The sequence below is a fragment of the Typopeltis vanoorti genome, chromosome 20, assembly GCF_054136105.1.
Source record: "Typopeltis vanoorti isolate ZY-2024b chromosome 20, IOZ_Tvanoo_1.0, whole genome shotgun sequence".
NCBI lineage: Eukaryota > Metazoa > Arthropoda > Arachnida > Uropygi > Thelyphonidae > Typopeltis > Typopeltis vanoorti.
The window spans coordinates 29,411,462-29,437,942 of record NC_143568.1 but is presented as its reverse complement, the minus strand read 5'-3'; the positions used below and the strand labels follow the sequence as shown (position 1 = coordinate 29,437,942).

General features: G+C 36.1%; 1 protein-coding gene across 1 annotated transcript in view; it reads right to left on the bottom strand.

The window, feature by feature from the left end:
* CtsK1 (C1 family peptidase 26-29-p) overlaps window positions 1-19,545 on the bottom strand; it is a 103,883-nt gene extending 84,338 nt beyond the window's left edge. Inside the window, exon 1 of the mRNA XM_090410714.1 lies at window positions 19,134-19,545. Coding sequence (XP_090266840.1) covers window positions 19,134-19,188 — 55 coding nt within the window. The 5' untranslated portion in view covers window positions 19,189-19,545. The remainder of the gene's footprint in view (window positions 1-19,133) is intronic.
* Window positions 19,546-26,481: the final 6,936 nt, after the last annotated feature.

Below are 26,481 nucleotides of genomic sequence, written 5' to 3'. Positions count from 1 at the left end.
AGCTTCTAACATGAGCTTTGCTAGTTCATTCTGTTAAATATTGTTGCAATTAAAACTCAAGTGTGGAAAGTATATTATTATTACTACCCAAGACCCCATGGAGTCAAAGACTCATCTAGGAGGTCCTTTTATCAAACACACAGCTCATCATACCTTGCTTTAAACACACTTCAAATTACTAGAAATTACATTAGTCAGTCACCTCTGGAAACTTGCCAACATCTATTCATCCTTCTGAAAACCAGGTGACCAAATTTGGGCACAATAGTCCATGTGTGGCCTAATCAAAGCCTTACAATGGAACAAGAATCTCTCTACTTCTACAAGTCAGTGTCCTCTGTATCATTCCCAGAAGCCTTCGTGTTTTCTTCACAATTTTGGTATGTCCCCTAAATTTCAGATCCTTATCCACTATCACCCCCAGATCTCTTATTTCCTCCACCTCCGACAATATATCCTCACCAAGCATAAATTCTGAATCCCATTTTTGTTTTCCAAATTTGAAAACCTTACATTTTGCAACATTGAACTCACATTCCCATTCCCGTGCCCAATCACTCAATTTATTCAAGTCTTCTTGTAAGGCCACAACATCTTCTCTACTCTTCATGGTTCGTCCCAACTTTGCATCATCTGCAAACAACCAAATATCTTCATCCAAATCTTCACCAATATCATTAATATACAAGTTAAAAACAGCAATGGCCCTAAAACAAACCCCTGAGGTACACCACTAGTAACTTTCCTTTTCCTGGATATCGCTCCCCCATACACAACTTGTTGATACCTATCAGATAGCCAGTCTCCAATCCAATGCACCAATCTAACATCCAACCCCACCCACTCCAGTTTGACTATCAACTTATCATGCAGTAATCTATCAAAAGCCTTAGCAAAATCTAAGTATATTACTGTGTATTCTTCTCCTCTGTCCATGGAAGCAGTCACCTTATTGTAATAAGTAAGTAGATTACTAAAACATGACCTCCCTTTAGTAAATCCATGCTGTCCATGAAAGATAATACCACTGTTGTCAACCCAATTCTGAATCCTAGTTCTCACAAGCTTCTCCAACAACTTAACTAGAACACCTGACACACACAGATATGCCTATAGTTTGATGCTTGAGTTCTATCACCTCCTTTATGAAGTGGCACAATCTTGCCCTCCTTCCACTCCTTAGGAACTTCACTGAGTGCAAGACTCGTATTAAAAAAATATGTCAAGGCCGGCGTCAACTCCCAGGCACATTCCTTCAGAATACGTGGTGATATATTATCAAGTCCCACAGCTTTATTTACACCTAGTTTGCTCAACTCCCCATACACCTCTTGCTCACTTACAGTCAGTCTCTCTTCCCCATCTCAACTGCTATCAATCTCTCCATGAATCACATTCACAAGGTTGAAAGACCTTTTTGAACTGCTCATTAAGTATCTCCACCACACTTTCTGCAACAGCTGTCTTTATATCATTTTCTCCAATGTCATTCTTCCATAATCATTCTTTCTTTTTCTGGCTACATATTGAAAGAACTCCTTAGAATTATTTTTGGCTTCATTAGCTAACTGCTGTTCATACCTCTCTTTAGCTACCCTCACCAACCAAGTCATCCACCTTGCCTGGTCTTTGTAGTCCTCATGGAATTGGTTATTTCCACTTCTCCTATGCTGCCTCCATAATGCCCGTTTTCTCTGTATCACATGCTTAATCTGTTTATTCATTCATTTCACACCTACCTTATTTAACCTTCTCACTCTTGGAATACATTTAGACATTGCATCTACTAGATAGTTTTTGAAAATCCCCCAAGCTGCATTGATCTCTTTTCCAGCTAACTCCTCATTCCATGCTACACCTGCAAGCTGTCTTCTGAGCTCTTTCATAATCAACCCCCTTGTAGTTCCACATATACCCTTTTCTTACAGAGGTCCTCACACTGCTGGCAACCACCCAGGTAATCACCTCATGGCCACTCTCACCAATTGGTGGATGATTTGACACGTCATTTATAATTACATCCTCTGATGAGCTGACCAAATCCAATACCCTCAATCCTCATGTGCCCTCTGTTACATACTGTCTGAGGTAGTTATCCCTCAAAAATTCGTTTTCTTTACTTCCAGTTACTATCTCATCATTCCAGTCTATATTGCCATAATTAAAATAGCCCATAATGATCACTTTTTTCTTATTTGCTTGGCTAATTTGATTATATATTTCATAGTCACTACCATCCACATTTCCTGGTCTATAACAACATCCAACCAAGTATTTGACTCCATTCACCTCTATCTCACACCATACTGCTTCAAAACAACAGGCACTATTTCCCTCTTGCATCTCTACTTTGTACACATCAATAGCACTTCTCCTCCATTTTTACCCCTTCTATCCTCATGAAACACATCATATCCTTCCATCTCTATCCTGTCAGGCTGTCGTCCTCATCTAACCATGTCTCACTTATTCCAACAATTTTTGGGTGAACAGACTCAATTAGTGCTACCATTTCATCTGCCTTGTTTCTTACACTGCTAGCATTTGTATATAAACACAACAGATCATTCCTGGATCTACAGCTAGTTCCACTGATACCACTCATTCGATGTGATCTTTCCATGCTCGACTGCAGCCATTTCCCTTTCTGCTTATTCATTTTAGAACCCTCTTCAATTCTGTTTCCTCTTGATCCCAGGTCATCCCATTCCTTTCCTGTCTACACATGCTCTCACATCCTCTTGGAGCATCCACCTTTCTCATGCTGTGTACCCCTGTCCACCCTGACCCTCCCCGTTTCCCTGTTCATCTTGCACACCCATTCTCTCATTTTCCATACTCATGCCACTTACTTCCTCATTCATAACCACCTCTTCAATCTCTCCTGCTCTTCCACATCACTTGATCTGATTCATTCTCTATACTCACTTCTCTACCTTCTAGCAAGTTTCTCCAAATGACTCGCACCATAACCACTCAAATGCAGTCCATCACTCCCATACGGTTCACTTTGTCCTTCAAACTCATTCCACACATTAACAAATTGTACTCTCCTCTCACATTTCAGCCAACATACCATTCATAATCCTTGCTCTCTGCCTCATCTCACCACAGTCATACCTAGGCAACATGCTTACTACCCTTCTTGTCACACTATTCTCTTTTATCCGTCTAAGCAGTCTCCTGATATCCATTCTGACATGCTCTTTGTCCTCTGTCAAGTCGTTCGTACCTATTAAAACAATCAACTCCTTCGCTCACTCCCTCCTCATATCCAATGCCTCAATCACTCTACTCATTTTACCACCTGGAAAACATACCTTGTGAATCCTCTCATTCAGCATACCTTTAATAATGGAGTCACCATACAACACCAGTATATACCACTGCACTGTATAAAGCATCTAAAATAAGAAACAAAAATAGCTTGGTTTGTTCATTTTTAGAACTGGAAAATAGGAGAAGAAAAACTATTGAAAACAAAGATGAGTCAAGTAACAAAAGGTGAGGTGTTGCTTTCTCTGCATGTAGGCATGCACAAATAAGGGAAGGACTGTGCAGACAGGACCATTTCTTTTCAGCCATTTTCTGTCAACTGCTGGACAAAGACCTCCTCCAGTTCTTTCCATCTTTCTCTGTTCTTGGCAATGGTTGACCGATTTTCCCCAACAAAATTTGACAATTCATCACTCCACCTTCTTTTAGGACGTCCTCGGCCTCGTTTCCCTTCTTTTGGAATCCAGTTCGTTAGTATGGTGGTCCATCGCTCATCTTCTCGTCTGGATATATGTCTGGCCCATTTCCATTTTAGTCACTTGTGGTAAAGAATGATGTCAGTGATGTGAGTCTGGCTTCTTATTCAAGAGTTTTGCTTCTTATCTTTTAATGTGATACCTAGCATCATCCTCTCCATTTTTCTTTGGGTTGTTAATTTATTTGCCAGTACTTTTGTTAGCAACCAAGTTTCACAACCATATGAGATGACTGGAAGTATACACTGGTTAAATGTCTTCCTTTTTAAACAGAGTGGGACATCATTGTTTTGAAAAATGCTTTTCAATTTTCTGAATGCACTCCAGGCAAGTTGAACTCTCCTATTTATTTCCTTTTGGAGTCCATTGTTTAGATCAATGAGATGACCTAAGTATGTATATGAAGAGACTCTTTCCAAGAAATTGTTTTCTATTATTATGTTTTTTGGTGTTACAAAATGATTAAACATGATTTTAGTTTTTTCTCTGTTTATTTTTAGACCGACTTTTCTGCTTTCATGATATATGTCTTCTATCATTATATTAAGGTCTTCTGGAGTGTTTGCAAAAATTATGATATCATCTGCATATCTTAGGTGTGTTAAGTTTCTGTTATTGATTTTTATACCAAGGTTTGTCCAATTTATATTATTAATTATTTCTTGAAGGACTACTGTAAAAATTTTGGGTGATAGAGAGTCTCCTTGTCGGACACCTTTTTCAATTGATATTTTATTACTACTTGTGTGAAGTTGGATTGTTGCTGTCAATGAGGTATATTGCCTGGAGGAGAAGGAGGTCCATATATTCTCCAGGAACTCCCTGATTCTGGAGTGCTTTAATTATTGCATTAGTTTTGAATGAATCAAATGCTTTTTCATAATCAATGAAGGCTAACAAGGAGAGGCAATTGGTTTTCTTATGCTTTTTCTATTATTTGTTTTACTGCATGAATATGATCGATTGTGTTAAAGCCTTTATCAAATCCTGCTTGTTCTGCTGGTTGATTTGAGTCTAGAAAAGGTGTTAATCTATTTGTTATTACTTTTGTGAAAATTTTGTACAGATTAGAGAGAATACTAATTGGTCTATAGTTCTTTACTTCTTTGTCCCCTTTTTTAAATAACAGTATCAGAGTAGCATTTTTTCCAATTTTCTGGTATCTTCCCTTCTTCTAGGCATAGATTTAGTAAGTTTGTGACACATGGTGAATTATATTGTTTCCTCCCCATTTAATTAATTCTATGTGAATTAGGTCTTCACCAGGACATTTTCCATTTGTTTTAATGCTTGTTTTATTTCATCTGAAATGAAGGGAGGGGGGTGAATTCCATATGTGATGGAGAAGAATTATTTATATTTGATTTATCTATTGAAGGATCACTATAGAGTTCTTTATAAAATTCTTCTAGCCTGCTTAGGATTTGTTCTTGGTTCCTTATTGTAGTTCCATTCTTATCTTTTATTGCAGTTATTTGACTTTTGCCAACTGATAAAATGTTTTCTTAGTATTTTCATATTTTTATTGTTTTCAATTGTTTCTTTTATTTTTTTAGTGTGATAATATCTTATTTAATTTCTCATCTTTTTCCTCATTGTTTTGCATAGTTCTGCATATTCTATTTTAGAAATTAAGTTTTTGTTTTGTTTCATATTTCGTCTCTTTTTTAGTAGTTATAAAGTTTCCTCTGAAAGTTGATCTTTTTTTTGTTTGTTGCTTTTAAATTCATTGGCTGCTGAGATTATTACTTCGATTAAGTTTTTGCTTATTTTATTTATGTCTTCTTCTTCAGATACATTTATTAAGTCTAGTTTTTGATTGAGATTTTCTTCATAATCCTTCTTGTTTTTGATAGGTTTTAAATCAAAACTTCTTGATGTTTTTGTTGTTTAACCATTTTATTCTTTCCAATTTGGGATTTATTTTAATTTTGGCTCTGACCAGTCTGTATTCACTTCCTGTTTTTACTTGATTTAGTACTGAGGTATCTTGAACTATTTCTTTATTATTACACAGTATATAATCTATTTCATTTTTTATTTCTCCATCTGAATTTCTCCATGTCCATTTTCTTTTGAGGGCTTTCTTAAAAAACGTATTCATAATATAAAGCTTGTTACTGATAGAGAATTCTGTAAGAGCTATTCCTGAGTTGCTGCTTGTACCATATATGTATGGTCCTGTTGTATCTATTTGGTGAATGGGAGGACCTGCTTTGGCATTAAAATCGCCCATTACTATAGTAAAGTTTTGATTGCTATTTCTTTTTTTTGTCTAGAGTGTGCTGCAGTGAGTCATAAAATAAATGTGAGTCATAAATGCAGTGTACCATATATGTATGGTCCTGCTGTATCTATTTGGTGAATGGGAGGACCTGCTTTGGCATTAAAATCGCCCATTACTATAGTAAAGTTTTGATTGCTATTTCTTTTTTTTGTCTAGAGTGTGCTGCAGTGAGTCATAAAATGTTTCTATCTCTTCATCAGTATGGGATGAGGTGGGAGCATATATTTGGATGATCCTGATTTTAAGTTTAGAGTTTATTTTAAGTGTAATTTCTATTATTCTTTCATCTGTATAATTAAATTCTTCTATAAGGTGTGTAATTGTTTTCTTAATTAGAAATCCCATTTCATATTGTCCTTTAGTTTTCCCATAATAATATAAGTAATCTCCATTTTTTAGTTTTATTAAATGTTCATCCTGCCTGCAAACTTCACTTAAACCTATGATGTCCCATTTAATATGTTTTAGTTCTTGCTGTAAGATGGTAAGGTCTTCCTCTTCTTTAAGTGTTCGACAATTAAATGTTTCTATATAGAGGAAAAGAGGATTGTATTGATTAGTATTATATTTATGAATTCTTTGGGCTATCCCAGTATTGCTTATTATTTGGGAAAACTTCCCCACTGCATTATGCTCTGGTCTCCATAAATGGTTTCAATCAGAGTAGTCATATAGTTGGGGAAATTTAGTCACATCCAATGTTTGCCCATTCTGGCCTTAGGCTTTACAGCCTTTCTTCTTCTTGGCATTGTAGTGGAGGGGTTGTGGCCTAATCTTCCACACTGACCACATAACGTCTTGGGAGATACATTTTATAGTTTTCTGCCAGCTCTTTGCTCCGTATAAACTTTGCCATGGCTCATTACGACACCATGTTTCCCAGAGGGTCCACGTGGAGGCATGATACTAAGACTTCCTGGGTATGACCTTCGGACTTCACCGAAATATTGGCACTGCCATCTATATCAGTTCCACCAGGGTTTTTGACCATGCTGTAGGTTGCCAGTCCACCATGGAAATCCATCCCAGGGTTAACTGTGCTCAACATGCTACAAGCATGACTGATGGCTAGTCAGCCAAGATCCTGGTAGGAAAACACAGCTAATCCCTCGACCATTTAAAAAAAGATAAATTCTACTATGTAGTAGCAGTTATATGTGTTAATAGTAATGTTAAGTTTATTAATTATTATTACTATGTGACACCTCCAGGGAGTCCAAACTCATCAAGGGAGGGCACCTACTCCATAACTCTCCATCAACTACAAAGAACTGCGACTACCTTCATCTACACCAGGGGTGTTCAACCTGTCGATCGGGATTGACCAGGGAGCGATTTTTGGTCGATCTCTTGTGTATTCCTCCTTACTTACAAATTTATTAAAACTGAAAACATAATATTTTATTTATCGTTATTTTGTATTATTTTTAATTCGCTTTAGGTGTATTGTTATTGTTTATTTATTTCTCGTTAAAATTGTCAAATCAGTAATTTTCTTATAAGTCCGGGTAAATGAATTAATTTGGATCAGTGGAAGTCAAACAGTGAGCTGAGTGAATACGATTATAAGCAAAGTGTAAAAATTCGATTGTAGCTTAAATATTAAATATTCCAAAGCACATTATATCAATTTTTTATTTAGGTTAAGTCCCATGTGAATGTTGTAAAAAAATAAACTTTGTCTGGGTATAATTTGTATTAGATGTTTTTGTAAATAACTCTTTTAAAGCTAACTATATATACTGATTTAATAAGAATATGTTAGAGTGTTAAAAACAAAGGCAATGTTTTTATGAGAAAGGCTTGCAGGCTCTAAGTGTAAACATCTCCGAAGTCAGTCAGAAAGAGTTCAAACAACTTTCCGATGGTAGGCAACTTGCAATCAAAAGAAAGCGGAGGAGAACAAAAGGCATGCTGAACTTGAAACTTAAGATGAAAGACTCATACCGATTCTTTGGGGGTTGCCAAACTTCATGCGAGGTCTCAGAGTAGCCTAATAAAAAGGGACTGACTGAAGCAAGCAGAAGGGGGGTCCCAGTTCCAGAATTGCTGTCAGAGAGAAGGCTGCCGGGTCGAGAGTCGTCGTCAGAGAGACAGCCCGGATCCATGTTGCTTGAGAGAGGATTTTCCTGCTTCCAGAAAGGAGCTTCTTGGTTCGAGACATTGCTAGAGAGAGAGACTACTTCTAGGCCGCAGACAAGGTTTCAAATTGCCAAAAGGAAGAGTTCCAATTGCCAGAGAAAAGTTTCCAGGCCAGGCTAATGTCAGACATTCACCAGTGTGTTGCATTTTCATTACAATTTGATGAATCCACGACTTCACTGATATTGCTCAGTTAATGGTATTTATTCGCATGGTATTTCAAGATTATTCAAGTAAGAAGAACTTTTGAAAACCATTATTGGGAAGGACTAGGGGAGAAGACATTTTTTCGGCATTTGATGAATTTTTGAAACAACACAAACTTCTGCTTTTTAAAACTTGTGTCTATTACTACTGATGGTGCTCCTGCAATGATAGGTAATAAATCAAGCTTCATTTCATTATGTAAAAACGATGACAAATATCCAGATTTTTTAACGTACTGTATTATACTCCAACAAGTACTGTGTAGTAAAAGATTAAACACAAAAGATGTTTTGGATATTACATTTAAAATTGTAAATTCTTTTCGAGGAAAAGCCCTGCAACGGCAGTTATTTAAATTACAGGCAGATGATGATAGGGAACTTCAGTTGTACAATAATGTTCGCTGGCTCAGCAGAAGTCAATTTTTAGAAAGATTTCTTGTATTAATTAACGATATAAAAAATTTTCTTGATGAAGAAGGAGATATTTATCCACAATTGAGTGATAAAAGATGGTTGTTACACTTATCATTTTTAGTAGATTTCTGTACGAAATTAAGCAATTTAAATTTAGAGTTACAAGGTAGAGATAAAAATTTAATTGACATGTTAAGTTCAATAAAAACTTTCCAACAATACTTTTATTAAAGAAAAACATAAATGACCGCGAATTTAGACATCTCCCATATTTATTAAAATTTTTTGAACAAAATCAAGAAATGCTTCGCTATGATTTAAAAGAATTTATTCGTGAAATAGAATTAGTTGAGGAAGAAATAAATTCAAGATTTAGAGATTTTAATAAAACTGGAATGATTGTATCTTTTATCAATAATCCATTTCAAGAAAACTTGAACATCACAGAAATTTCAAATAAAATTAGTGTGCTGTTTGATATAAATCAAGCTGAAGCAGAACTTGAGATAATAAACATTCAGAATAGTTTACATTTAAAATCAATAAACAATGAAGTCATTTGGAAGTATGCACATGAAAAATTCCCAATATTAACTGATGTTGTACGAAAAATTCTGTCATGTTTCGATTGACATACTTGTCAGAATCCACTTTTTCAAATATGACTGTCATAAAAAATCAATTAAGAAACCAAATTACAAATGATCATTTAGATGATTGTCTGCGATTGGCCACTTCTTCATATCAACTTGACTATGAAAATATTGCGAGGTCCAAAGAATGCCAAATTTCACATTAATTTTTTTTTTTTTTTTTTTTTTTAGTCAACCAGCATTTTCTGTAACTTGTGAGTTTGTAATCAATCTGTTGTTTTTTCTAACTTTAGTTTTCCAAAATAGAGAAATAAATATTTTATTCCAATATATTTGTTGTATTAAAATAATTAAAAGTGATAAATAAAATTTTAAATACACAAAAAGTTTTTAGTTGTGTATTTTTTTTTTAGTTGTTTATTTGTGCATAATGAGATATCAGGTTGAGGGAATGTGATCTATATAAGAGAATAGATCGCCGAATAACTTTTTATAGAAAAGTAGCTCACATAGTAAAAAAGGTTGAACACCACTGATCTACACCAACGCCATCCACCACCAACTACCACTAGTATTTTCACAGATAATCACAAACATCCATGCCAACAGGCAGGATTCGAACCTGCACCCTTTAGCTGAAGAATGGATACACTAACCAATCTGCCAACCAGGCCATGTTAAGGTACAGAATCAAGTTTTTTTTTCCCCTCCAACCAGTTAACCAATTTGTTATTTTCAGTTAAGAGCAAGAGTGTTTACTTTAGTTAGAGCAAACTGAACTAAAATCAATCCTGAACTAAATCCTGAATCAAACTGAACTAAAATCCTAATAGTGTGCAGGATAATCTAAAAAAAAAGATATAGTTGTCATTTTAGTCTGAGAAGATCAAATGATTGTTACAGTACTCTTTTTCTTGGAGATAAGAAAGTGTCTTGATGTTAGCCCACAAAAGATAATCTGCATTTGTAGCAGTTTAGTTTTGTTGAAAGAAGCCTTAATTATAATTTGTACAATGTTAGTGTACTGTTTCATTTAATTTCTCTCTTATTCCATATAAATTTATTTGACTCTACCATATGAGCTTTGTTGTGACGTAGGTGAGAAAGTTCAGCACTGAGAGCGATGTCATTGGAACAAATTGCTCTAGCTCTATGGGTTAATTTGTTCCAATGACATTGCTCTCACTGCTGAACTTTCTCACTTACGTCATATCTTCCTGACCAATGGCTATAATCCCCATAAGATAGATAAAATACTAAATGCTCCCCAGAAATCTCCCCCCCCCCACTGTCTACCACAGAAGACTACAACAAAACTGTCACCATCCCATACATTAAAGGCACATCTGAAAAGATATCTAGAGTGCTTAACAAATGCAAACTACGCACCATATTTAAACCTTATGTGAAATTGGCAACTCTTATCCGTTCACCTAAGGACAGATTCTCTCCTTTATCACATCCAGGAGTCTATGAAGTGCCCCGTTCATGTCATCGAGCCTACTATGGACAGACAGGAAGAACTGGACATCCGCCTCAGTGAATACAAAAAGTATATCCAGCACTTTACTATGGCAAGTCGGGTCTGGCAGACCATGCTTTGGATACCCTTGCACACAGGATCAATTGAAAAAAAACAAAAGTACTACATAGAAGCTTTTACAAGTCAGAGAGGTTGTTCCTGGAATCAACAGAAGCCTTGAAACATACTCCAAACCTCAACAAGTATGGCTATATAAATCTACCAAAGATTTGGGAGAAAGTGATCCTAAGACCAAATTAATACCTGCTTTCTCTCTTAGTTTGTTTTTTCCTGCAAGTTAGATGGTGCCTAATTAGGACTTTAGTCTTTGTGTTGCACGCTAAATTGCTCATACTAGTCTCATTGTTATACCAGATTGTGGTTGTCTCCCTGCTGTAACAAACTTTGTTTGTGTGCTCTGATACTGGATAGAATCAGCAAAATATTAGCAATTAAGTCAATTAAAATTATTTTCTTATCAATCTGTGTTCACTTTTATACTGTTTAAAATCCAATCAACAATTCTGATCAAAATTATAGCAGACAGTTTTATTCTACTGTCTGCCTTCTGATTATCAGATTGCCAATTAAATTTTCAACTTTTTGTTACTTAGAAATGCACATATGTGTTAATTCATGGTATTAAGAAGATTAAATTATAGCCAGCTTGGTTGGCCAAGTGGTTAGCGTATCTGCTCTCCAGCAAAAAGGCTGTGGATTTAAATTCTGTCGGGTGCATGGATGTTTGCGATTGTCTGTGAAAAAAAATACTAGTGGTGGTGGACAGTGGATGGAGGTAGATGATGAGGTTTGCTGAAGTTGGTGGATTGAGTGGTGAAGATTGAGAGCTGTAGAGTAGGTCCTCCCTTGATGAGTTCTTGGACTCCTTAGAGGTGTCACATAATAATAATAAAATGAATACTTAGTAATTAACAAATCCCCCCAAAAAAAATAATAAAAGGGGATGGGACCACCACATGTATGAAACTAATAAACATAAGGATCTTTAACAGAGTAAATGAAATATGAAATGATAACTATGTGCACATATTTAATGTGTGGTAAGATTTTATATTTACCGGCTGGCAGATGAAGAGAGAATATGGTATATTTAAAACTACAACTGTCTTGAAGACAATAAAGAAACTTGGCATTTTAACAACATACCTTCACACCAACCCATTAGAAGACCAAATAGCTGAGTTAGTAGGATTTTTTTAAGGGGGAAAACTCATCCATGAGAGGTTGGTTAGCCTATAGTCCACTAGTACCATGGATGAGCAATAACGAACTTGTCTGCATTTGACTTGAAATGCTGTGAATAGTATTTCTTGGGAAAACAAGTGATGGAAGACTTTCCAGAGGGTAACACTGAAAGGAATGAACAAAGGAGAAGAGAAATTTGTTCTGTGGGTTTAGAGTTGCAAATCCATCCAAATGCTGCACACTTTTATTGGGGAATTATTGATGCTAATTCTGATCAACGGTGGCACAGAAATATTGACAGAAGATGCACACTGTGGATCTTCTGAACACATGTGAGCAGAGTATTTGAGAGAGAGAGATCGTCAATCAATTTTAACTGTTTTTTTCTATATTATTATTATTACTACCCAAGACCCCATGGAGTCAAAGACTCATCTAGAAGGTCCTTTTATCAAACACACAGCTGATCATACTGTGCTTCAAACACACTCAAATTTTCTGCAGACACCACACTCTCAGGCAAGGCATTACAATCATTCACAACTCTGCACGAAAAAAAACCTGCTTGTCACTCCCCTACTCACACCCTCTTTATACAGTTTCCAGGGATGACCTCTGGTTCTCTCCTGATCTCCCACTATTTTCTGTAGAACCTATCCAGCATTGATCCTATAACAACCCCTTAATAACTTGTAGGTCTCTATCATATCTCCCCTCCTCCTCATGTCCACTCTGCAAGTTGCATCTTCTCAATCTTTCCTCATACTCAACATTCCAGAGGTTAGAAACTACCTTAGTCAGTTGCCTCTGGACACTTTCCAACATCACTTCATCCTTCTGAAAACCAGGTAACCAAATCCGGGCACAACAGTCCATGTGTGGCCTAATCAAAGCCTTTACAATGGAACGAGAATCTCCCTACTTCTACAAGTCAGTGTCCTCCACATCATTCCCAGAAGCCTTCGTGTTGTCTTCACAATTTTGGCTATGTACCCTAAATTTCCGATCCTAATCCACTATCACCCCGAGATCACTTATGTCCTCCACCTCTGATAATATATCCTCACCAAGCATATTTTCTGCATCCCATTTTTTTTTCCAAATTTTAAAACCTTACATTTTGCAACATTGAACTCACATCCCCATTCCCGTGCCCAATCACTCAATTTATTCAAGCCTTCTTGTAAGGCCACAACATCTTCTCTACTCTTCATGGTTCGTCCCAACTTTATATCATCTGCAAACAACTGAATATAGTCATCCAAATCTTCACCAATATCAGTAATATACAAGTTAAACAGCAATGGCCCTAAAACAGACCCCCTGAGGCACACCACTAGTAGCTTCCTATTCCTGGATATTGCTCCCCAATACACAACTTGTTGATACCTATCAGATAGCCAGTCTTCAATCCAATGCACCAATCTAATATCCAACCCCACCCACTCCAGTTTGACTATCAACTTATCATGCAGTAATCTATCAAAAGCCTTTGCAAAATCTAAGTATATCACTGTGTATCCTTCTCCTCTGTCCATGGAAGCAGTCACCTTATTGATAAGTAAGTACATTACTAAAACATGACCTTCCTTTAGAAAATCCATGCTGTCCATAAAATATAATACCATTGTTGTCAACCCAATTCTGAATCCTAGTTCTCACAAGCTTCTCCGACAACTAAACTAGAACACCTAACACGCACACAGATAGGCCTATAGTTTGATGCTTAAGTTCTATCACCTCCTTTATGAAGTGGCACAATCTTGCCCTCCTTCCACTCCTTAGGAACTTGACTGAGTGCAAGACTCGTATTAAAAAAATATGTCAAGGCCAGCGTCAACTCCCTGACACATTCCTTCAGAATACATGGTGATATATTATCAAGTCCCACAGCCTTATTTACATCTAGTTTGCTCAACTCCCCATACACCTCTTGCTCACTTACAGTCAGTCTCTCTTCCCCATCATCAATATAGAATCCAATATTTTTAGGGAGCACTTAGGGTCACCACCTCAAATGTGAGAGCAGCATTCAATGATTGGGTAGATTTGTGATTTGTATAGATTTATATATTTGGCGTTAAAGTAACACCTCAAGCAAAAGAGAAAGCATAAATTTTTTCGACGCAGAGGAGGTAATATTTGTGATATGCTTGTGCCAAGATATATTTGCAGTTAGATTTATTCAATAAAGATAAATATCACCTTGAACAGATTTGAGTATTGTCAAGGGTAAGATTGGAAGAACAGGTCAATTTGTTTAATGGTATTGATTCACAACACAAGAATAATAAGAAAATAATTTCTATTTATTTAACTTATCTGCTGATATTTCACTGGTATTATATCCAACATCTTCAGAGCACCAAAATCAGTTTGTCACAGTAGACAAACAGCAACAATTCAGGTAACAGTGGGACTAGTTTAAAAAATTGTAACTGACAACACAAGGAATTAGAGTCCTAATTGACACCGTCTATTGTTGGATAAAAAGAGAGAGAGAGAAAAAGGTATTAATTTAATCTTAAAATGACTCTTCCAGATTTTTGGTAAATTGATGCAGCCATACTTGTTGAAGTTTGGGTAATGTTTTAAAGATGCTGCTGATTTCAAAAATAATCTCCCTGATTGTGACTTATGTGTAGCACTCTTGTTTTCTTCCATTTGCTTCTGTGCAAAGGAGTATCCAAGGCATGGTCTGCTAGTCCCAACTTGCTATAACAATAGTGCTGCGTGTATTTTTTTTATGTTCTCCGAGGTAGATGTGCTTTGAAGATGCTGGATATAATACCAGCAAATAAGTTAAATAAATATTATTTTCTTATTATTCTTGTGTTGTGAATCAATACTGCTAAACATGACATGAACTGCCAACACAACATTTTCTACTTGTTTGGAAGAAAAGGATTCTTTTTTGTGGAAAATAATGAAGAGCTGTTTTGCATATTAAAGTTGACAAGGTTATCCAAACCCCACTGATGAATGTTTTGAAAATCTGAATTTAAGGAAGTAGAGTTAAGAGTTCTGAGAGTTGTAGTGATTTGTGCATTGCAAGAGTTATCAAACAAAAGGAGTGCAATATGTTGTCATCAGCAAAACTGTGTATTGAAATGGCAGTCAGCTGGAGTAGATTAGATCATTTATGTATAGAAGGAAGAAGAGTGGCAAAAAACAGGGACCTCTGGGACCCCAGCTTTAGTTCATAAACAAAAGATAAAGAGCCATACTCCATCACTTGAAGTGAGCAGCAAGTCCGAAAGCTGGCTACCCAATTACAGAAGTCAGGGGGAAAGGCCAAATGATAGAAATTTACTCAATAGACCTTTGTGCCAAACTCTGTCAAATGCCCTGGAGATATCAACAGCTTGAGATTCACCAAACCTGTCAATGGTATTTGTTCAGAGATGGGTGACATAGGTTAGCAGATCCCCTGCTGATTGGCAGTGACAAATCTATACTGTTGGTCATTTATTAATCTTCAAGGTAGCATAGGAGTTGGATGTTGGATTCTTTCCATTTACTTTAGAAAGAATTAAGATGAGAGAAATTGGGTAGTACTTTGAAGTAAAGATTTGTCACCCTTCTTAAGAATGGTTATATATGAGCTAGTTTCCAGACTGCAGAATAAATATTAGTGGAATAAGAAAGTGTACATATGCAGCATAGAATGGGAGTAACTCTAGCGCACAGACTTTTAGAACAATTGGAAGAATGCCATAAGGACCAAGAGACTTTTCTGGTATCCAATTTCAACAAAATTGTTCTGATCTCTTTCTGTCAAAGGTTAAATGTACCATTGTGTGTTTGGAATGGTGGGGGCATTTTTACCATGATCAGCCAATTTGGAGAAGTAAGAAGCCAGGAGGTTGGTTTTTTTCACCATTTTCCCATCATTATCACACCCATCTGAGCATAATAGTGATGGGAGTAGTGTTGGGTAAAAGTTACAACCAATAGCTTTGACTAGAGCTCAGAAGGCATGGCTGCCCTTTGGATAGGATGCAAGTTTTCTGCTTTTAGCTCTCTCAAAATCAGTTTTCGATGTGGTGATAATTTTCTTGCAGTTATTCTGGGCTTTAGTGTAGGCAGTTATAGGAAAATGAAGTTTTGGATGCAAGACAGGCAGCATGCATGACTCTTCTTTTGTACAGCCTTGGCATATCTGGTGAGAACCAAGGCTTAGCAGGATATGGGAATTTAAGGTAGAGCAGGGAATAAATATTTTCATGCTGATGAGATTTATGTTGGTGATGCATTCTGTTTCATGCTGATGAGAATTATGTTGGTGCTGAATGAATGACAAACATTAATCGGACCAAGGAAATGAGGGAGAAAAGTTGCAAAGATTGTTCCACTTGGCTTTCAGGTAATGCTATACATGTAAGCATTTGTGGTTTGTGTATGTGTTGTTCCATGTGGGAAGAGATGTGCATTGCATTGTGGTCTACATTACCTAGAGGACAGACAATATTCACAGTGTATGCATAAAGGTCACTGTGAAGAAAAGATCCAAAGTGTTTGGGGAGTGGTTGGGATCATCTGGTATTCTGGTGGGGATATGGCCAATTTGTGTGACATCATTTGTGATTGCAAAAGTATCTGCCTCTCTCTCTCTCTCTACCTGCTTGATCACTGCAGCTGGACGAGAGCAGCCAGGTGGCATTGCAAAGTTATATCCTAATAATAAAAATATATATAAAGGAGAGACAGACAATTTTGAAAATGTAAACTGACATTATATCACATCAAATTCCTAAGTGGTATAAAGGAATTACAGGATACTATGATAGCACTATATGCTTATCATTACTAGCTTCCTATCAATAATTTTCTTCGAAATTATATATTATTTGTTGAATCTCCCATTCTGTTAAATCTTGTGCTTTCTTTTTCTATCCAGAAAACAAACATCTGTTTTGCTAATTTATCTTTTCCCATTTTGTTTGAGTGACCATAGTACCTTGATAACTCTGATCTCCTTCCTACTGTTCAGTGGGGCAAGGATGACCAAATTTCAATGCTACCAAAATAGTTTTGTCTATTTCTTACAAAAAAAATCTCATTTCACTTCCCTCCCTTACTCTTCATAATACCCAGTTCTCCAGATAAGATATTTCTCTTCTTGGGCTGACTTACACCTCTAGTCTTTCCTGACAAAAACACATATCAGCCAAAGCTACTCTTCAGCCTTCAAAACACTAGGTGTACTTTCCAACTTTAGATAATATTTTTACAACTGTATACCTGAATGTGGCACATAAATCCAAAAGTGTGGTGCATTGCAAACCTCACTAAGAATGTTTTGATGCTATCCAGAAAAGGGCAATCTGATTAACTGGTAACCCTTCATTCTGCCTTATGTCTCTTCTATGGGTTTCTAGATAATGTTCTACTGAACCAACATCATTCCTCCATTATTTTCCAAGAATGCAAAAACACAGCTGCTGGTCAGCATTAAGCCTCAAACATACTAAATCAAGTTCAATTCCTCCTTCATTACGTCTACTTCTGTTCTTTAGAACAGTGTCCTTCACTGTCTTCCCCAAGGCCTGTGAAAGAGAGACTGTTCAAAAAATACATGAACAGATTTATTTTTTTCTTGCTCTCTTGTCCACACATGGCACTAATGTGGTATAGGTTTTGTTACCTTTTGTATGCAGGTCCAATTATATATCCTCTAGTGCCTTTTGTTTTCCCAAAAGAGTGGACAGAGCTCCTTTAGCTCCAACTTTTTTTAAAGAGAAGTAGGTAACCAGGCTAATGAGTCCTTGGAAGTGTCATAATAATAATAATAAATATCCTTCAGGTCTTCAGTGATGTGAGCCCAAGCCCCTGAATCCTAACAGTGCGAGTTCTATGATAGTTACATTTTATAACACGTTATAAATCTAAAAAAATAAATAAACAAAATAAAATAAAATAAGTGACAAGTTTGGCTAGAAACAGAAGTACATTTTGGTTGTCGTCTAATATGACTGTATATGTGTTGGTTGTTTAGGTGACTGAGAAACTAGTTTTGCAGCCATGGGCTGCAAATTAAGAATATGATCCATGTCAAACTTTGTTTCAGAGTAGATGAGTCTAGATGTGTTGCTCAAGTTTCCATATAAACACTGATAGTTGTGGGAGAAAAGTGGTAATTAGGGAGAAAAGATAGTATGGCCATGATAAGTTCATGGCGATACTATCTTTTCTGGGTAAAGTTAATTTGTCACACAAAATTACTAGCATATAAAAGGCAGTAAAAAAAGATACAAGACTTTGCATTCGACATTAACATTTGTCCATTGCAGGATATCTTTAACTAAGAAAGGAAATAACAGAAAACCATACCACAATATTAAGTACCACATTAACACTAAGATGATAGATCTCACCAAGATGCATAGGATCGTTTACCAGTTGCACCTATTTCTTCTGCAACATTTTAAAGTATCAAAATTGTTAAATCCCTTATTTCAATGCAGATTAGTGATTAGCATTTGATCAGTAAGTGCAGCTCATATGCATACAAAGATTTAGATCTTGAAATCTTATGAATTTTTCTTTAAGAAGCAGTCCAATTTCTTCAACTCCTCTCTCTCTCTCTCTCTCTCTCTCTCTCGGGTTGGGCTTCCCATTCACGAAGATCACGTTTTTTTAATGATTTTTAAATGACTGAGCACTTGTTTTTCTAAAAAAAAAATTCTTCCACTTCTTTGAAATTATCCAATTCATATATCAATCCTCTCTCCTTTTATCGCGAAACGTGCTATTTTCCAGAATGATCTGACATTTTGTGTTAAAAGAAATAAAAATTTATGACATTTTAATTAATGTAATGACAATTTTAATTAACGTTTGATAATAGCGTGATGTGGTGACATAAAAGTATTATGTCACCACATCACGCTGCTACATCAAAACACGTGCATATTCTTTCATTTTATAATAGAGATTTCCCAGAAATTAGAAAATAGCAAAAACAAAACTAAAAAAACTAACTGCAAAAACAAATACAGTACTTACAGAAATATATAAAAAATTCTAAGCTGGTAAAAAGTAATAAATTTTGTTTCATCATGTCAACTATTTTCAGAATTTAAGTGCTAAACGATAAAAACTGTAAGCAGACAAGTCACGCGCTCGTTGTAATCCCAGTATTTATAGCGAAACAAAACACTTCCTGCTGAGGAATTATCTTTGAGTCACAAGACTGATAAAAGTCGAAATCAGAGGAACAACTACCCTTGGGAAATTAACGAGAACACCAGATCCCATTCTGTTTCCTAAAATTGATTCTCATCAGAAAAAGTGCTACAGATGCTTCTGGTTGCAACCATTTTCAATACCATTATATCGTACAACTGTCCTTTGAACATGATAACGATAACAGCATTAAGTCAGAAGGGCATCATAAATACAATTTAACTGATAAGCATGATTAGATTAATCCATATGGATGTACTCCGAAATCTTCCCAAACTTTACTGTCTGTAAAATGTATAAGGTGTGTGTGTGTATATATATATATATATATATATATATATATATATATGTATGTATGTATGTATGTATGTATGTATGTATATATGTATGTATGTATGTATGTATATATATATATATATATATATATAGGATTAAAAACCAAGTTTATATAACATTACTTGGTATGTTGTTGAATATATATATATATATATTCAAGTATTTTAATCCTATTTCCCAAGTAAGCACAAGTATGTCATGTTTGGGCCAGTACGTAGTGCAAGACTGAGCAACTCTTGCATGTAGTACAAGACTGAGGCAACTCGTGGTAAAGGTGATGGATTAAGTTCCGATCACTTTCCTTAGTATTTTTTCCCTAATGCAAAGCACATCCCCCTGCAGAGATGTATGATGCTATATATATATAATATTCATCCAAGCTTGATTTGCTTCCTCAGTCTTAAGAAAAGGCTGGTTATATTCCGCTAATTCGAGCCCTACCCAAGTGCTGTGAGTTGTGGAAATACTTTCTGAAAATGAAAGCTGTACCTAACAAAGTGGCCTTTTGCAGCTGCCCAATTTTTAATCCATCTAACTCGAGTGCTTCTAGATGTTTTTTCAATGTTTTAGGGATGGCGCCTAAAGTACCTATTATTATGGGAACAACTTTCATTTTCTTTTGCCAGATTCGTTCAACTTCGATTTGCAAATCGCGATATTTTGTAATTTTTTCATTTTCTTTGTTGTCAATCCGACTATCTCCTGGTACTGATATTTCGATAAACGTAACACCCTTGTTTTCACTTTTTTCAACCACTGTGATATCGGGTGTATTACATTCCAAGCATTTGTCAGTCTGGATTTTGAAATCCCAGAGTATTTTAGCTTTTTCATTCTCAACCACTTTCTGGTGAACTTTATGCTTCCAATAGTCTTTAGATACTTCAAACCCATACTTTTTACATAAAAAGTATGGGTTTTTTTGAGACCTCAAAAAAAGGTTGAAACCGGTCTGGGTAGTGACCTCCCCTCATAATGTAATTACAGTATTACATCTCCTAGGGGCTGTGTTTTTACATTATGAGAAAATATCAAGGATAGTGAGGGAGTTTGCTCCACCTTTCCTTCGAGTTGCCTTGGTGTTGTACTACCAAGTGGTCATTTACACTTGGATTAGCCGATAGTTTTTCGGTATATATATATATATATGAAACTCATAGATTCGTAGTTCTCGCTCTTAGAGTTTTGCTTACTGGCAGTTGAACAACAAGGGATTTGTATCCCCTTAATTATTACTTCATCAATAGGTCGTGTTCCAGTATTATATTATATCTCTTTATGAGGTTATTTCGGATTTTTGTGTTTTTCAGCTTCTTTTCCTTAAGGTTTTTCAAATGGCTCACATCTGGTCTGAATTTAAGAATTTTATTCTCCCGATGCTTCCATTTTGGTTCCTGAGCCTTACTGCTTTTGGGTTCACTAATCTTATATCCTTATTCAGATGTTACGACGTAGGCTATTGAGTACATAAGTTGATTCGTTTGCCCAATAGTTCCAGTAGGAATATCCCTTGCAGCTTTATTGGCTGCTTGTAGGAGTTCCTTCAGTTTTTGTTGAGGTAGTTGTCTCAATACTGGAAGTCTAACTCGTTCCTGGTTGCTGTTCATTTGCTCGATAATTTTTCGTGCGAGTTCTTGTTCCTTATCTGATAGCTTCCTTTCAACTATTTGTATATTTTGAAATTTTTCAGCATTCTGCACGTTGGAATCTGGTTCTGCTTCATTCATATTCTTGGTCACTTCAGGATCAATACGGTCTCCTTTTACAGCTTGAGGTTTCAGTGCTTCCAGCTCAAGTTCACTAAATACCTTGCGTTTGATAATGAAGCTGCGTTGCTGCATCAGCCTTTCGAATGAAATTTCAGAATTTGGGTGTCGTTCAAGCCAAAGTTGGAACATTCGTTTCTGAAATCCCCTAACTGATGGGTTTGAACTGTAGAAGCACTGCATGACTTGTCTATTTTCAGCCATGCTCAACTTTTTCTTAGTAAATACTTTCGAGTTCTGTGGATCTTGCTCCTGTAGCCGATTTGTCACTGGCTGTCCAGGAAGCCTAACATCCAGTGCGGCCCTTGGTAACCCGTGCGACGACCGATGCGGTATAGACTTCTGATTTGTCTTCACCATTTTTAACATGTTCATTGCCAATCACGCGATATCACGTGGACGTCGTTAACTAAATAAAAAAATAAAAAAAAGTTGGCCCAACACGAAATTCCAATTTTCAGCTTGGCAATGAACGATATCGCGCGATCACGCGATGCGAGTTCTCACCAAACGGCCTATCACGCGTTATCGCGTGGACGTCGCTAACTAAATAAAAAAAATTTTAAAAATTTGGCCACCACACGAAATTCCAATTTTCAGCTTGGCAATGAAAGTGTTAACAGGGGTGGGCAGGTACATGAGATAAAAAAAATAGGTAAATAGGACAGAATCACCGCTATATAAAAAAATTTTTTACACACACACACACACACATAAAAAAACTTTTCACACACACACATATATATATAAAAAAGTGTAAAAAAGGTTTTTTACCTTGGGAATAATATATATTAGGGGTACCAAGTAATTTTATAAATAAACTTGGTTATTTTACTCCTAATCCCAAGTAAGCAAACAGTTAAGTTTGCGCCTGAACGTAGTTCAAGTCTAAAGGTGGTGCAATACTAGGGCAACTCGTTGTGAAGGTGGTAAAGCTCTGATCGCTATTCTTAGTATTTTCCAAAATGTAAAGCACATCTCACTAAGAGATGTATACTGCAATACATTATGGGTGGGGTCACTACCCAGACCGGTTTCAACCTTTTTTGAGGTCTCCTCGGTGAGTAGCTAGACCCTAAATACCAAGGTTCTAGTAATACAGAGCCTTATCAACTTTACCTATACAAGTTTTTTTGTATAGGTAAAGTTTTTGAATAAGAATCTCTGGAAGTTTTTTTACCTTGGGAATAATGTATATTAGGGTTACCAAGTAATTTTATAAATAAACTTGGTTATTTTATTCCCAAGGTAAAAAAAACCTTTTTACATCTATATCTCCTCCAGAGATTCTTATTCAAAAAAACACCTTGTAGCAACTTGTATAGGTAAAGTTGATAAGGATCTGTATTACTAGAACCTTGGTATTTAGGGTCTAGCTACTCACTGGGGAGACCTCAAAAAAGGTTGAAACCGGTCTGGGTAGTGACCCCACCCATAATGTATCGCAGTATACATCTCTTAGTGAGATGTGCTTTACATTATGGCAAACATATATATATCTATATATATATATATATATATATATATATAGTTTTATGAAAAAAATTGAATGACTTGAACCGAGATTTAATTAAAAAGGTTTTAATATAAACACACTACTAGTTTCGGCCTGTAACAGCCTTCTTCAGGTGACATTATAAAAGAAAAAACACTAAACATTGAGGGTTAAAAGACTATGAACATCATAGACAGTCTTTATACATAATTAGCATTAAAACGTTGTAGTTGTATTTGAAGCTGTTCTTTCATTTGTTGCATTGTTGGGAGAGTGCGTGCTTGCTGCATCACGTGAACGCCAGTACATGATTACAGCTGAATGACTATCAGGGAGGTTGTAGCTTAAGTTGTTATTTAGATGAACAGGATTGAAGATGATTTCTCTCGATTCCACAATTTTTCTCTCTATTTCGTCACTGCAACGGAAGATGTTTGTAGATTTTTCCCAGCAGACTTTGTGACTTTGGTTATCATCATTAGGATTAGCCGAGAAGAGGATATGACTTGATAATGCACTTGCTCGCTGTCTCTTGTAAGTAATGTCTCTCATGTGTTCTTCCATACGCATTTCGACAGATTTGTCTATCTGCCCGAAATAAGGAATATCGCACTCACATAATATTTTATATACGCCAGGGTATTTGAGTTGATGATGACAAGGTTTTGGGTGGCTAATTAAGGAACGGATCTTTGGAAGTGGAGTGAACAAGGTTCTGATATTGTATTTTTTATATACCCTGGCGTATATAAAATATTATGTGAGTGCGATATTCCTTATTTCGGGCAGACAGACAAATCTGTCGAAATGCGTATGGAAGAACACATGAGAGACATTACTTACAAGAGACAGCGAGCAAGTGCATTATCAAGTCATATCCTCTTCTCGGCTAATCCTAATGATGATAACCAAAGTCACAAAGTCTGCTGGGAAAAATCTACAAACATCTTCCGTTGCAGTGACGAAATAGAGAGAAAAATTGTGGAATCGAGAGAAATCATCTTCAATCCTGTTCATCTAAATAACAACTTAAGCTACAACCTCCCGGATAATCATTCAGCTGTAATCATGTACTGGCGTTCACGTGATGCAGCAAGCACGCACTCTCCCAACAATGCAACAAATGAAAGAACAGCTTCAAATACAACTACAACGTTTTAATGCTAATTATGTATAAAGACTGTCTATGATGTTCATAGTCTTTTAACCCTCAATGTTTAGTGTTTTTTCTTTTATAATGTCACCTGAAGAAGGCTGTTACAGGCCGAAACTAGTAGTGTGTTTATATTAAAACCTTTTTAATTAAATCTCGGTTCTAGTCATTCAATTTTTTTCATAAAACTATGTATGTTAACCGAGTCAATGATCATTCTGTCATATATATATATATATATATATATATATATATTAGGGTTACCAAGTAAAAATGAATTCTGAAAAAAAAAAAATATATATATATATATATATATTTATTTTTTACTTTTTCAGAATTCATTTTTACTCGGTTGGAATATTAAGAAAAAGCTTTAATGACTGATACCGAGAGAAAAAAAAAGATGACATGATATATTTGAAAAGATACTACTAGTACACTAGTTTCGTTGAATTCATCAACATCTTCAGCTATCACAATCAAAGAAATATATAAAAAATTACAGAGACTTAAAATTGTAATAGCAGAACAAGTACAAAAAACACAGTAGCCTGTTTGAAAACAAAAAGCGCATTTGAGTTCCAAACAAACGTATACTACGCGCTGTCGCGAGTGCGCCAATACTGAACAGAGGCAACGTGTGCGTCAGAGAGATTGAAACTTAGGCTGTTATTGATATGGGAAGAATCTAGAGAAATTTCTCTAGATTCGACAATCTTTCTCTCGAGTTCATCATAGCACACATGGATGTTAGAAGTTTGAGTCCAGTTCACAACGTGTTGGCGTATGAGTTAAGTGAAAAGAGAACGTGGCTAGAGAGAGAGCTGGCTCTAGTCCTGTTATCGGATATATCTCTACGGTGTTCTTCCAAACGTAGAAGGATGGATTTAGCAGTCTGGCCATAGTATGGCTTTCCACATTCACATAAAATCTTGTACATACACTCCTGGATTGTGGAAAGCCATACTATGGCCAGACTGCTAAATCCATCCTTCTACGTTTGGAAGAACACCGTAGAGATATCTCCTATAACAGGACTAGAGCCAGCGCTCTCTCTAGCCACGTTCTCTTTTCACTTAACTCATACATTGTGAACTGGACTCAAACTTCTAACATCCACGTGTGCTATGATGAACTCGAGAGAAAGATTGTCGAATCTAGAGAAATTTCTCTAGATTCTTCTCATATCAATAACAGCCTAAGTTTCAATCTCTCTGACGCACACGTTGCCTCTGTTCAATACTGGCGCACTCGCAACAGTGCGTAGTATGCGTTTGTTTGGAACTCAAATTCGCTTTTTGTTTTCAAACACGCTACTGTGTTTTTTTGTACTTGTTCTGTTATTACAATTTTAAGTCTCTGTAATTTGTTATATATTTCTTTGATTGTGATACCTGAAGATGTTGATCTATTCAACGAAACTAATGTATTTAATAGTATCTTTTCAAATATACCATGTCATCTTTTTTTCTCTTGGTATCAGTCATTAAAGCTTTTTCTTTGTGTGTGTGTGTGTGTGTGTGTGTGTGTGTGTGTGTGTGTGTGTGTGTGTGTGTGTGTGTGTGTGTGTGTGTGTGTGTGTGTGTGTGTGTGTGTGTGTGTGTGTGTGTGTGTGTGTGTGTGTGTGTGTGTGTGTGTGTGTGTGTGTGTGTTCCTGAGCTTCTACTCGGTTGTTATGGTACATTTTAAAAATAGTTATTTAATTACTTTAAACCGAGATAAAATATGAAGTTTTAATGAAAACGATACAACTAGTTTCAGCCTTTTACAGCCTTCATCAGGTATCCACTAAAGATAGAACACAATAATAAAAATTGAAGTTACAAAAAACTGAGAATTACAGGCAGAAATGCAATACATAATTGACACAAAAACGTTGTCTTTTTCAAGTTGTTCTATCCAACGTGTCATTGTTTGTTGCGTGCGTGCTTGCAAGTTCTCGTGAATATGCATGCTGTAGTATTGAACAACTGCAGCATGCCTATCATGGATGTTGTAACTTAAATTGCTGTTAAAATGTTCAGGATTAAGGAGGATTTCCCTGGACTCCACGATTTAAAAGAGAGCACGCTCTCTTTTAAATGAACCAGATGAGCTCCAAAAAGAAATGAATCACCTTTCTCTTATCTATAAACAAAATGGATATTCTGAAAAAACGATTAAGAAATTTCTTCTGGATCCTCCTAGGCAGTGTACTACGGAAACTATTAATTTTAAAGGTAGCATCTCCATCCCTTACATTAGTTCAGTCTCCAATAAATTGGCTAAAGTCCTTAAAAAATACATCAGGACGTTTTTCACTACACTTCCTGAAGTCTTATAAGCCATCCGAAGCCTATTCATCACAACCTGAAATATCCAGGTGTATACAAGTTATGGTGCGATTGATATTCCTTATTTTGGACAGACTAACAAATC